General features: G+C 44.9%; 1 protein-coding gene across 1 annotated transcript in view; it reads left to right on the plus strand.

The window, feature by feature from the left end:
* LOC144755524 (C4b-binding protein alpha chain-like) overlaps positions 1 to 12,271 on the plus strand; it is a 553,044-nt gene that overhangs the window by 148,946 nt on the left and 391,827 nt on the right. The window contains exons 3-4 of the mRNA XM_078644533.1: positions 5,943 to 6,140; positions 7,008 to 7,125. Of these exons, the coding sequence (XP_078500659.1) occupies positions 5,943 to 6,140; positions 7,008 to 7,125 (316 nt within the window). The remainder of the gene's footprint in view (positions 1 to 5,942; positions 6,141 to 7,007; positions 7,126 to 12,271) is intronic.

Here is a 12,271-nt window from a genome sequence, read left to right on the forward strand (position 1 = left end):
TGCTGTCCAGCATCCACTGTGCTTGGTAAAAAAAAAGTACAAATGTGTTTTGGGGAGCAACCCAGGAGGCGCGGTGGAAGGAAGCATCAGAAAGGATGCCTGTGGAGGAAGCAAGACAAACGAGACAGGTTAGGGTCAGGGAAACAACACTGAGGGCACAGGTGAGGGGAATATGAAATGAAATGAAAAAGAATTTCTAAAGTGCATGGCTGCCCTTGAGCGTCCCAGCGCTACGTGTACACACAGACAGATCTCCTCTGAACCGCATCCAGAGATGTTAGTCATTCTGGGGGAAAAGGAACGTTTTCAGGGATTTTCGGAATCTGGTCAAGCTAGGTTCTTTCCTCATTGATGTTGGGAGGGAGTTCCATAGCTGACCCGCGTTTATTGAAAAGCGGCGACCTCCACTCGAATGGGGGGATAAGAGAGGGCAATGGTGAGTAAAAGAACATGGTGGGAGTAGGTGACCGGAATCAACACAGAGGCCATGGGTGTGGGAAGCAACATGGCGGGCAGGGGACAGACGCACCACAGGGTAGGGGTGGGGATAGAAAAACATGGAGCGAGAGCAACATAGAGGGCGCAGGGAGAAGCACACAGGTGAGAATGGGATGTGTGGTAGAAGTTCACGAGGATAAGCACAATATAGAGGAGACAACGAAGACGGGTATGGGCAACAGTTAGCAACACCAAGTGTGGACAGGCCCGCAATGGCTGATGCGGGCGCCGGGCAATCCCCTGGTGCGCCGCAAGGGTGGGTGCCGGTTTTGGGTCCCTGGGGGCCGGTTTTGTTACAGGGCCGTTTAGCTGCAAAATCGGCCCTGTAACAAAATCGTCCGATAACCGGCCCTGACAAACAGCTCGGCGGCATCCCCAACCCCCCGTAGGAGGGAGGGGGGCCGGCCGGGCACTTTGCCAGGGCCGGTTTTGATTCCCAGTCAGGCCCTGAGTGTGGCTGGGGGAGAGAGGACTGGAAAACACATGCATGCATATGAGGCCGTATTAGATAAAGTGCCCTGAGGGTGCAATAGATGTTTGTGCCAGCTTCACACGCGCCCAGGGCACTTTGGTATTTTAGAAGGGGCCACAGACGCTTGTGTTGCCCCTTCTGTAATACCGATAGCGATGGTGCACATAAAGTGCCAGCGCAATCTGCAGGGGGTGTTCAATCATTTGCATGGGGGCGTGCCACATGCATATAAGGAAATCCCTTTGCTTTGGCGCCTGTGATACCTATAACAGACGCGGGTGCAGAGGCAAAGAAGCCCTCAGTGCGCCCCCTGATGGCAGCCTTCTGGAGGTTGGAAGGGGGTCCCCTGGACCACCCAGACATCCCTTTGTAGGCAGGGACAGTCACTGACTGCACCCGCCTGCAATCCCCCTTCAAAAGTGCAGGTGGGTTGCTGCCTGCACTGTTAAAACACAGAGCGTCGGTGTTTTTCACAAGAATGCGCTGCCCATAGGGCAGCACAGGTTCACAATAAAATGCATATTTACCGTAATATGGCCCATGGAGTGCTTAACAAAATAGAAAAAAAGCTGTTTTTGAAAAGCAAGCAGTGGAAGGATTCAAGCAATGTGTCAATCTCCCAGTAGAGGGACAAACATAAGAAGAGGAATAAAGCCCACACGAGCTAACCTTACCCCCTTTAGCAGCATTTTTTTGTATGTCCTACTACAATCATTTAGTGTCCCTCTCATCAAAACCAAGTGGCATAACTTTTCTTACCCTGTGAAGAGTTCCTGTGCCCACCTTAGAGGTGTGGCCATGGAAATGAGCAGCTTCTCTTCTATGGGTATTCCAAATTATAAATGTGGGCAGCTCCTCTCCCTCTGAGATTGGTGCCTGCCTGGCTGGGGGTGGAGGGAGGGTGTGCAAAGGAAAAGGTTAGGTCCAGGAGTTGGCTATATCTACCTGTGACAGGGTAGGCATCTTTGAACTTAATCAATTTCCTGGTCACAGCCCACATACCATCCTGTCAAGTACATAGCAACACCTACCCACACACAAGGCCTTTTGTCCCTGCTCTGGGAGCAAGTTCACACCTTATTAGGGGGGCTATTCAGCTGCCATGTGAAAGTAGGAGCTCATACAAATGGGCATTTAGAGGCTTTAGACAGGCAAAGGGTGACTTTCTAAAATAGTTCTTCTAAAACATGTATTACAATTCCAACTTCACCTGTGAATTGGGCTTGTAAAACATTTTTCAAGAAGTCCAAGAATTAATTTTAAAGCTACTTCCTAATCTGAGATAAGACAATTAGTGTTACGGGTGTAGGGATATGCCCCAGAATGGATGCTGTCCCACACCAGCATTATTATATATGCAGACAACGCCACCCTCAAGGGCTGCACTCCTGTTGCCCTGCTGCAGCTACTGGATGCCTATTGCTCCTTAATGGAGGGCGGGACCTGAGGATTAATACATCAAAGTCCTTTGTAATGTCCTGTGGATATAAAGGTAAACTGAAATCATTCTTCAAGCGACAAGCTATTAAAACACATGGGCAATTTCAGTTATCTTGCTGTAACCTTTAATTGTAGAGGGTTGTCTTCCTCGTGTGGAAGTTAGAAACAATCAACTAGCAAGGAGTATTAATGGTCTTTTCTCCTTTGCAGCCAAATTGGGTAAAAGACCATTACACACATGTTGACCATCTATCGGGCAAAATGTACCAACATGGTATCCATTGGGCAGTGGTAAGGGGTATATAAGTGGCCCGTCCCTACAGGTATTGGAAAATGAATGTATCCACCACCGATTGGCCCGTGAACCTCTACATTTATTTGTCATAGGGAGTTAGGGATACTGTACCTTGAGGACATTCTGAGGACACACCCAATATTGTTGTGGAGCAGGGTTTGGACCAATGAGACTCTATCACTGGACAGAATGATAATCAAGGATTGTTTGTCTCTGACCCGAGGATTAGACATTCCCTGGTTGAGGGGAAATAGGCATATGGCCGTGGCCTTGGGCAGTTGGGATTTGTTTGAAGATCCATCTACAGCCTTAATCTCGGTGAGTAAAAAGATGCTTAGGACTATGTGCTAAGCCTACTTGGAAGACATAAAGTGGGTAAATGGAACTGAGTCCCCTTCTGTTTATTCATATATGCAGCTTAATCCACATAGGGGCATTCAACCATTTTTGTTACATGATGCACAGCACTATCAGCACTTTATCCTACTCAGGTTTCATCTTAGCCCATATACTAGGCTAGCCACTTTTTCTCGAAGTAATGACTGGACACATGATCGTTTACCCTGTTTGTGTGACCAGAAGTCAGCGCAGAGCACTTTACGTATAATGTTTTTTTTTGCACTTATTTATTCCAACTGCAGATCCTGTACTATAAACCCCTCATAGATTAAAAATTCCCTTCATCATTTCAAGAAGCATTTCTGCAAACCCTGGCCTCAGAGGAAATTGTGTTGACTGTGTATACTTTTTGAGGTTGGTGATTAATGCAAGGAAATTGTTTGAGTAGGCTCTTAAGATTGTTTTTTGTATACCTTCATTGAAGCACTGCAGCTTTTGTAATCTTTTGTCCCTAGAAACTGTGCTGTCTATATATATATATTATTTCAAGGCTTGATCCAAATGCTGGAAAATTGTCTAGGTAGGCTCCCAAGTAAACGTTATTGTAGTCTGTGCATTTTGAGATCTCTGTTCTGAAGAACTTTTAAATGTATTGAAGGGGGATAATACTTCATATTTTTTTAAGGTTCTCAATATGAAATCAAGTTGTTTTATCATGTTTTTTGTAACTTGTGTTTTATAGTATTTGTTTGTATTTTACTTATATAGTCTAGTCCATATTTCTATGACCAAATAAAGTTATTCTCCTGACTGACTTGACTTGAGATAACACAATCAAATTTAACATTGTATCCTAATGCTTTCCTAGGGAACAGCCAAACTTGCTACAGTTGTAACAGCTTTTGGGGCCTTTTCACTGTAGGGACATACTTAACATCAAAGCATGGCCTACCTTTGAATACCATGCCTTATGGGCAGTAAGGCCTACTTAAGGGTGCCATGCCAATATTTAAAAGGAAGGTTTAGGCCTATCAAAGGGGTTATTTTGACAGGTCACATTTGCAGTTTAAAACTGAATAACTGAATACTCAGAGGGTAGGCCTGCAGTCATGTTTACACTGTAACCATGATGAGCAGCACAATGGGTGCTGACGTCCTTTTGTGACATTTAATTTGCAATCCCTGGGTACACGTTTGTACCATATACCAGGGTCTTATAGATAGAAAAAATGGCAACTAGGGGTATGTCAAATTCATCATGTTGAATGGGGTAGCACAGACACTGCCTCCTGTTTACCAAATTACTTTTGTATTTTGCTACAGTCTGCTCCTAGGGAGAACGTTTGTGTAGAAACTGTTATGTTCTTGCAGAACCATTGCTTTTTATTGGGTGCCTCTTCCAGAACAATCCTCACCTTCAGAAACTCCTTCCAGGCATTTGACTGATTGGGAACACTTTTTTTCCATTAATGGCTCCCCATTACCACTAGGTGGTGTTTTATGGCTCCAGCCATGTCTCAGTTTTTGGACTTCACATCACTGAAATGAGAACAGTGCTGACTACCCATTGAGAAGGCACTGCTCCTACCTCACTCTTTACTTCCACAACAAGATCTCTTACAACTTTGCACTGCAACCAGACCCCTCCACCATGACAGACCTCCATCACAATGATGTGAACACAGCAGAAACCACCCTGACTTGTTGGCACATCATCAGCCCCATGGAAACCACAACCACCTTGTGCTTCATCTACATGGGAGCTTCCTCGGACCCTTGCCCGCACTTTTCCTTCTCCAAAGAACTTAAGCCCATTTTCATCACCCTCACTCAGATTGCCAACAACTTTCTGATCACAGCTACATTCTCAGAAGCCTGGAAACATGACACAATGTTGCCACTACTGACAAAACCTATTGAAGATCCAACCACACCAGCAAACGCCAGATCCATCTCCCTGCTACCTTACAAAGTGAACGTCCTGGAGAAACTCATCGATAAGAGACCAACAGACCCACTCAACAACAACCACCTCCTGAACCCATCCCAATCAGTATTCAGACCCAATCCCAGCACTGAGGATACCCTCATCGCCGCCACAGATGACATCCTTCTCATCATGCATCAAGGAGACACCAAAGCCCTCATCCTCCTCAACTTGCCTGAAGCTTTCGACACAGTCTCCCACCCAGTAACTCAGCGATACAGGAATATATGGAACAGCTATTCAGTGGATCAGTTTCTTCCACACAGGCTGAACTCAGAAGGTCAGCCTAGTCCCCCACACGTCTGAACCTTCAAATTTGATCTGCAGTATCCTCCAAGGATCATCTCTCAGCCCCACGCTTTTGTTGTCTATATGGCATAGTCTGAACCCATGGTCTCAACATTATCTCATACGCTGACGATCCACAGCTCATCTTCTCTCTCTCCAAGGACACCTGATGCGATGCACCCAAGTGAAGTTTATTGACTGCATGTCAGTAGCTGCCCTATGGATGAAATCTAGCCGTATGAAGGTCAACTCAGGTAAGACAGAGGAAGAGACACTACACTCTGGTCCTCGGCCTGGTGACTATCCAAAATGAGATGAACCCCCCCCCCACCTCCCCATCGAGTCACGCCAGGGCTAAATCACTTCTAAATATTGCCTGCAGCTTAACTGGTATGACAGCTTAATACCGCTGTAAATCCTAACATACATTGCAAAGCTGTTTGTAGTGCTCTAGAAAACCCTTAAATCAATAAACAATCAAGCATTTTCTAGTGAAGTAGGTTAATTCCAAGAAAAGGTGTGGTGTATGGAAGAGATATAGTATAGTGGAAGAAATGAATAGTAATTAAGGAGCTGTGCTGTAGTTGATGTGTCTGTCTAAAATATTTTGTTTCCTTTTGTAGTACAAGGCTGTGGGACACCAACCAGATTTGAGTATGGTGAACTATTGGAGCAATATCTCACCGCAGAAATCTTTCCAGTTAACAGCATCGTGATGTACAAATGTCGCCCTGGTTATGTGCTGAAATATAGGAACATTAAACCCACCTTACAATGCCTTCGATCCTTACAGTGGTCTAAAAGACCCGAATTTTGTAATCGTAAGTATTTTTTTGCTTCAGTTATGTCTTTTGTTCGTCAGGATCTCATTTTTGATTAACTCATTGATTAAGTATCTGATACTAATAGAGAGCATGTTATGTCCATACACAACCATACTTACTTTCATACTTTCATGTCATGAAAGAGGGGTATCTGTGATGGAGGCATAGCCTTCCTGTGGGGTAATCTTCAATTCTCCTTAATATTTTAGCTTCTCATAGGCGTAGACTAGGCTTGGTCAGTTGCAGCCTGGCCTAGAACGATACCTCAGACTTTCAGTTATTTCTGAGAGACTGATAAGGCTGTGGGAAAGACAGACCATTATTAAGGTTTCCTGACCTATACCTCAAGCTGTCACTGCTCGGGTGACCTTCTTTGATCCCAGGTGTGCCAGGACACTTTGAGGTACCTCTGAACACATGTCAGCTTCTATACCTTTACTATATTCACTCTATGAACAGCCAGATCTACGTAAGCAAGCTTTGACTGTCCTGATCAAACTCTAGCTATCAAAAGATGCAACCAGAGACCATCAATACGTGGGATAAAAGTTCTTAAACAGTCCCAACCGTATCAGGGGAAAATGTGCATGTTAGCCAAATATAGGTACTGTTGAAACTCACGTTTTGCTCTAACTTGTTCAAAATGCTAGCTGTTGTACTGGCTTGTCCCACAGCCACATGCACATACCCCCGCTCTCTCTTTCTCCTATAACATCATATGCAGGATACGCAAGACAACCAGACAAATAACACACATCACATTGTGATTCTGCTCTATACTTCTGTAAGCGATTCTGGTGCTGTAGGTTACATACCGCAATGCAACAGTTTTCTTCTCACCTAACTCTTTATGTTTACTTCCAGGGAAAGATTGTGGAAATCCAGGGGAACCAGAAAATGGGGTAGTTAATGTACCTGTTGGAGAGCGGGGTGATCCGGATACCAAATTTGGTTCAGAAGTGAGGTTCAGTTGTAATAAAGGGTGAGTGGTAAATTCAATGAACACTGTTGCTTTTGGGCTTTGTTGCTGCTGTTGGTGCTGCTGCAGCAGCTTGGGCATCTACAAATAGGAGATAATGTATTTTCAGTATAAAAAGTTGTGCACTATATAGCAATGGTTTCATGCCAGCTATGAGAACCTTTCATGTCTGGTCCTGCAGAATTTCTACCAATTGCTACATTTCCATTCTTCATTTCACTAACGTGTTATTTTCCACTACCTCAACAATTTCTAGTTTATTCTCTTCCATTCCCATTCTGTCCATCAACCTCATAATTGCGTCCAATTTCTTTCCCCCAAATTAAATGCTATTTCCTCCTGCCAGTGCTGGCCTAGATTCATAACCTGCACCATTCCCAAGTTTTCTCTTTCCCACAATGTGCTGGTGCTTTAAATCATCAAACATTTGTAAGGTGAACTTCTTGAACACCCAATGTTTTATGCATAGCTCAGAACGTTGATAACATATCTGCAAATAACAAAAGATACAGCTGTGTCACAATAGAAGTGTGTTTTCATAATATCCCTTGCATAGCATACTGATACTCTCTGCTCTTGAGGAAATCTCACTTTTGGGAACAATTAGCCACGATTTAATTTCCTTTTTTGTGTATAACCATCCATTTTAGCGTATAGCCCCATTACATGTTAATGGTACCCAGATAGTGCTCTGAGCTCTTTCCCTCATCTTAAAACTAATGACTAACAAAAGCCCTTCCTCTCCTCCTTCTCCAACATACATACAAGCTTCTGTACTTCAAACTCTTCTTCATTCTGTTATTCTTCCATTGGGCAACCAAGCAGGGGAGCAGAGAGTTTTATGGCGCCATCTCAAGAGAGATGTGAGTGGGATCTCAGGACAGTTTAATTTATTTATTTTATGTAGTAGATTGCAAAGTGCTTCTAACCACCCATTATTGGCTGCCGATGGATTAAAATGAGGGAAGATATGGAAGCTGGCAAGGGGAAGGTTTGTGCTATGCAATACCTGGTGATGTATAGTAAGTTGTATATCAAATAAGGATAGGGTATACAGCGGATTACTGACACACATATTGGCCTGAAGATGACAAAACCTTAACTGAGACCAAGTTCAGAGAACCTGAAATAATGTATGCCCGTTTTAGGCATCTGAGCAGCTTGGACTTCAAAATTAGTTCACCAGAAAAACTGAAATGAGTTAACCAAATTGTTAAGAAGTAAACCACAATTTATTTATTTATTTATTTATAGCCTTGTATAGCGCCTGATTCAATTCCCGAAGGGATATCTCTGCGCTTGTGCTTCCACTGGTAGTCTCTAACAAGGTTTTATAGTTAGTTAGTTATAGCTGTAATATAGGGAGATGTTAACTAAGGCATGGTGTAAAGGTAAGTTTTTAGATTTTTTCTGAAGGATTCAAGGCTTGTAATTTGTTTCAACACTGGTGGTAGGGAGTTCCAGAGGACAGGTCCTTTGTAGGAGAGGGCCCGTCCTCCCTGTCTGGCTCTTCTAAACTTTGGAACCTGAAGCAGGTGGTTGCTACTGGACCATAGAGTGCGTCCAGGAGTGTATGGAACAAATTTTTCCTTTAAATATCTGGGACCAGTGCCAAACAGGCATTTATGTATAGTGCAGCATATCTTGAACTTAACACGTTGCTTTACTGGTAGCCAGTGGAGTTGGTGAAGAAGGGGACGAGAGGGAGTTCTGGGAGGGGCATTGAGAACTAGCCTTGCTGCAGTGTTTTGCACTATTTGCAATTTCTTCAATTGTTCCTCATTGGCTGATATATAGAGGCCATTACAATAATCCATCCTACTTATTATTAGGGTCTGAACAAGCGTTTTTCTGTGGTTGTCTGGCAGAAATGGAAAAACACGTCGAAGCAGCCCAACTACACGAAAACATGCACCTGTGATTGGGTGGTATGTTCCTTAAGTAGGAGAGCCTGATCCAGGCGAATACCAAGATTTTTAACTGTTTGTTTCGGGGTTGGGACAGGTCCCAGCTCCAAGGGCCACCAATCGGGGGACCACATTAGAGTTGCCCCTCCAAACAACATGACCTCAGTTTTGGTCACGTTGCATTGAAGGTAGTTCTGTGCCATCCAATGTGCCACTGCTCTCATACCGTCCGCAAATGATTTTTGGATTGCGGGTGTGAGAGTGTGGAAAGGAAATAAAAGCTGGGTGTCATCAGCGTATGACACCGGGGTGAATCCATATGATCTTATAATGTTTGCCAAGGGGGCCACATACACGTTAAAAAGCGTGGGGCTTAGGCATGAGCCCTGTGGCACTCCCTTGGTAAGCTCCCTGAAGGTGGAAGAGTGGGAGCCTAGCTTGACCCCTTGTGATCGACCCGAAAGAAAGCTTTCCAACCATGACATAGCCACACCTCCTATGCCCACATCTCTCAATCGGCCGAGAAGGAGTTCATGTGACACCGTGTCGAAGGCAGCGGATAGATCTAGCAGCACCAAAATCATTGAGTCTCCCTCATCAAGTGACATCCTGATGTTATCAGTCACTGAGAGGAGGGCTGATTCGGTGCTGTGATTGGGCCTGAACCCAGATTGAGAATGGTCCAGGCCCTCCGCCGCCTCGATGTAATTTGACAGGTGTGTATTCATATGTTTCTCGGTCAATTTACTGAGATATGGCAAAGGGGAGATGGGTCGAAGGTTGGAAAGGTCTGTCCATGGGAGTGCGGCATTCTTTCGGATGGGGTTGACCACTGCTTTTTTCCATTCCACTGGCACATGCCCTTCTCTGAGGGAGTGATTAATGACTGTTTGGATTTGAGGTCCTAGTAGGGTATTCAAGGGGGCCATCATTTTTGCAGGTACTAAATCATTGGGGGAGCCTGATTTTATATGGCTGGTGAGGAGGGGAAGATCTGCAACGGTTACTGGTGGAAAGGACAACAGGGAGGTTTTCCTTTGGATAAGTGTGGGGGAGGCAGTGGTGTTACAATTTGAATTTGAGGATTTCAGAAATCTTTCGTAAATTGAATTTATTTTATTTTCGAAGAACAGTGATATTTCATTGCATAAGGATAGAGAAAAATTGTCTAGGCTAGCACAGACTGTAGGTTTGGCAAATGCTTCCAGTATTTTATATAGTTCTTTCGAGGAATTACCTGCGTCTGCAAGTTGCTGGGCAAGACTGTTCTTTCGGGCCTTTTTTATGTTTTTATAATAGTTTGTCTGTGCTTCATAGTGTGCCTTCCTGTTCTCTTCTGTACGTGTCTTTCTCCATTTTTTCTCTATCCTCCTACATCTCTGTTTCTCAGCTCTCAGTGCCTCAGTATACCACTTCTCCTGTTTATTTATAGGAAATTGTTTGTGTAACTTCATGGGGGCAAGTTTGTCCATTGCCTCAGTTAAGGATTTGTTAAATTTGGCTAATGTGTCCTCCATTTTATCTGTTTCCATAAGGTTGGGCTTTTCCCAGACCCTTTGCAGCTCTTCCACAGTTAGCTTGTGCCACTGACGCCGCCATGTTGGCGGGAGGGTATTTTTGTGAGGGCGTATATTGATGATAGGTAAGCAAAATTCCACCAGGAAATGGTCAGTCCAGTCTAGCTGGATGGCAGTTTCACAATGAATTTTGGCGCTATTGGTGAAAAGCAGATCAATGGAGTGTCCCCCTTCATGAGGTGGGTCCATTATTCTGTAATTCCAAGCCCAGGGTGGATAAATCAGCAAGCAGAGTTTTAGTTTCCGGAAGTTCTGGAATATCTGCATGAATGTTAAAATCACCCAGAAGAAAGAAATCTTCTTTGGCTCTAAAATAGGGAGCTAGCAGTTCCAGAAGGGAGATAGTAAAATCTGAGCAAGGTCCTGGTGGACGATAGATCAGCGCTCCTTTCTTGGACACTTTGGTAGAAAGATTAATTCTAAAAATTACAATTTCTAATAGTGGACAACATTTTTGCTCTAGTATGGTGACCTTCAAGTGTTCTTTATATGCGATGGCCAGACCGCCACCTGTTTTGTTTGGGCGATCCATGTTTAGGAACATGTAGCCTACAGGTATCCCTAGTGTAATGGCGGGGGTAGTGTGAGGTTTAAGCCATGTTTCTGTGAAGAAACATAGATCAGGTAGCGATGTCTGAAGTAGATCCCATATTTGGAGTTGATGTTTGGGCATGGAACGAACATTCAATAATATACATTTTAATCCGTCTTTTGGCCTATCTGTATCTGTGTCCAGTACGCTGGGAGTGGTTAGGTAGGTTGCTTGAAAGCGACATTTGGAACAGGAGAAGGCGCCCTCTAAGCATGGCCAGTTCTCACTAGTGCAACCTAACAATGGGGGTGGTCTTAATTTCAGCAGTTCCTGTGCAGAATACCTGAGAGTGCCTTGTGAGGGTCTTATAGGGTCCATGGCCCCTGGCCCCGTCCTGTCGCGGACGGGCGCAGACGGGCAGCTCTTTGGCTGGTCTTCGGCGTGTATTCGGCTGCGCGCGATCGCTGCGCGCTCGGGAGGGGGCGAGGGCTAAATAGCCCCTGAGAGTAGCCACTAGAGCGCTACCCGCTCCAGTGAATACCGGAAGTGCCGGAAGTGCTTGGCTCTCACCTGTCCGCCCTCCGCACAACGGTAATAGTTACCCTGTCGGAACGAGGCGGACAGGAAGGAGAATTGAGCCACCACTACTCGCTGTCTCTGAGCATGAACCTGGCTAACGGCTGCTTCCCTACTAGTATATCAGGTGAGGGAAAATCAGCGCGATAATTTCTAGCGCATTAGTAGTCAACACGTTGAAATACACAATTTAAAAGTGCGCGTTAGTAGGCAACACACACACAGATTTTAGCCCGTTTAAAAGTGTTCAAGCACAAGGTGAAGTGAGGTTTAAAATTATCCAACAGCTTTTACCACATAAATCGTTGATAGCGCTGTACCAGTGCCAGCAAGGGGATCAGGGACGCTGCCACCGTCTCCTACCGCATTCGCGCTGTGTCTGGTGCTCAGACTAAATAGCCCCTGAGAATAGCCACTAGAGCGCTACCCGCTCCAGTGAATACCGGAAGTACCGGAAGTGCTTGGCTCTCACCTGTCCGCCCTCCGCACAACGGTAATAGTTACCCTGTCGGAACGAGGCGGACAGGAAGGAGAATTGAGCCACCACTACTCGCTGT

Source organism: Lissotriton helveticus, chromosome 5_1, assembly GCF_964261635.1.
Source record: "Lissotriton helveticus chromosome 5_1, aLisHel1.1, whole genome shotgun sequence".
In the NCBI taxonomy this organism is placed as follows: Eukaryota; Metazoa; Chordata; class Amphibia; order Caudata; family Salamandridae; genus Lissotriton; species Lissotriton helveticus.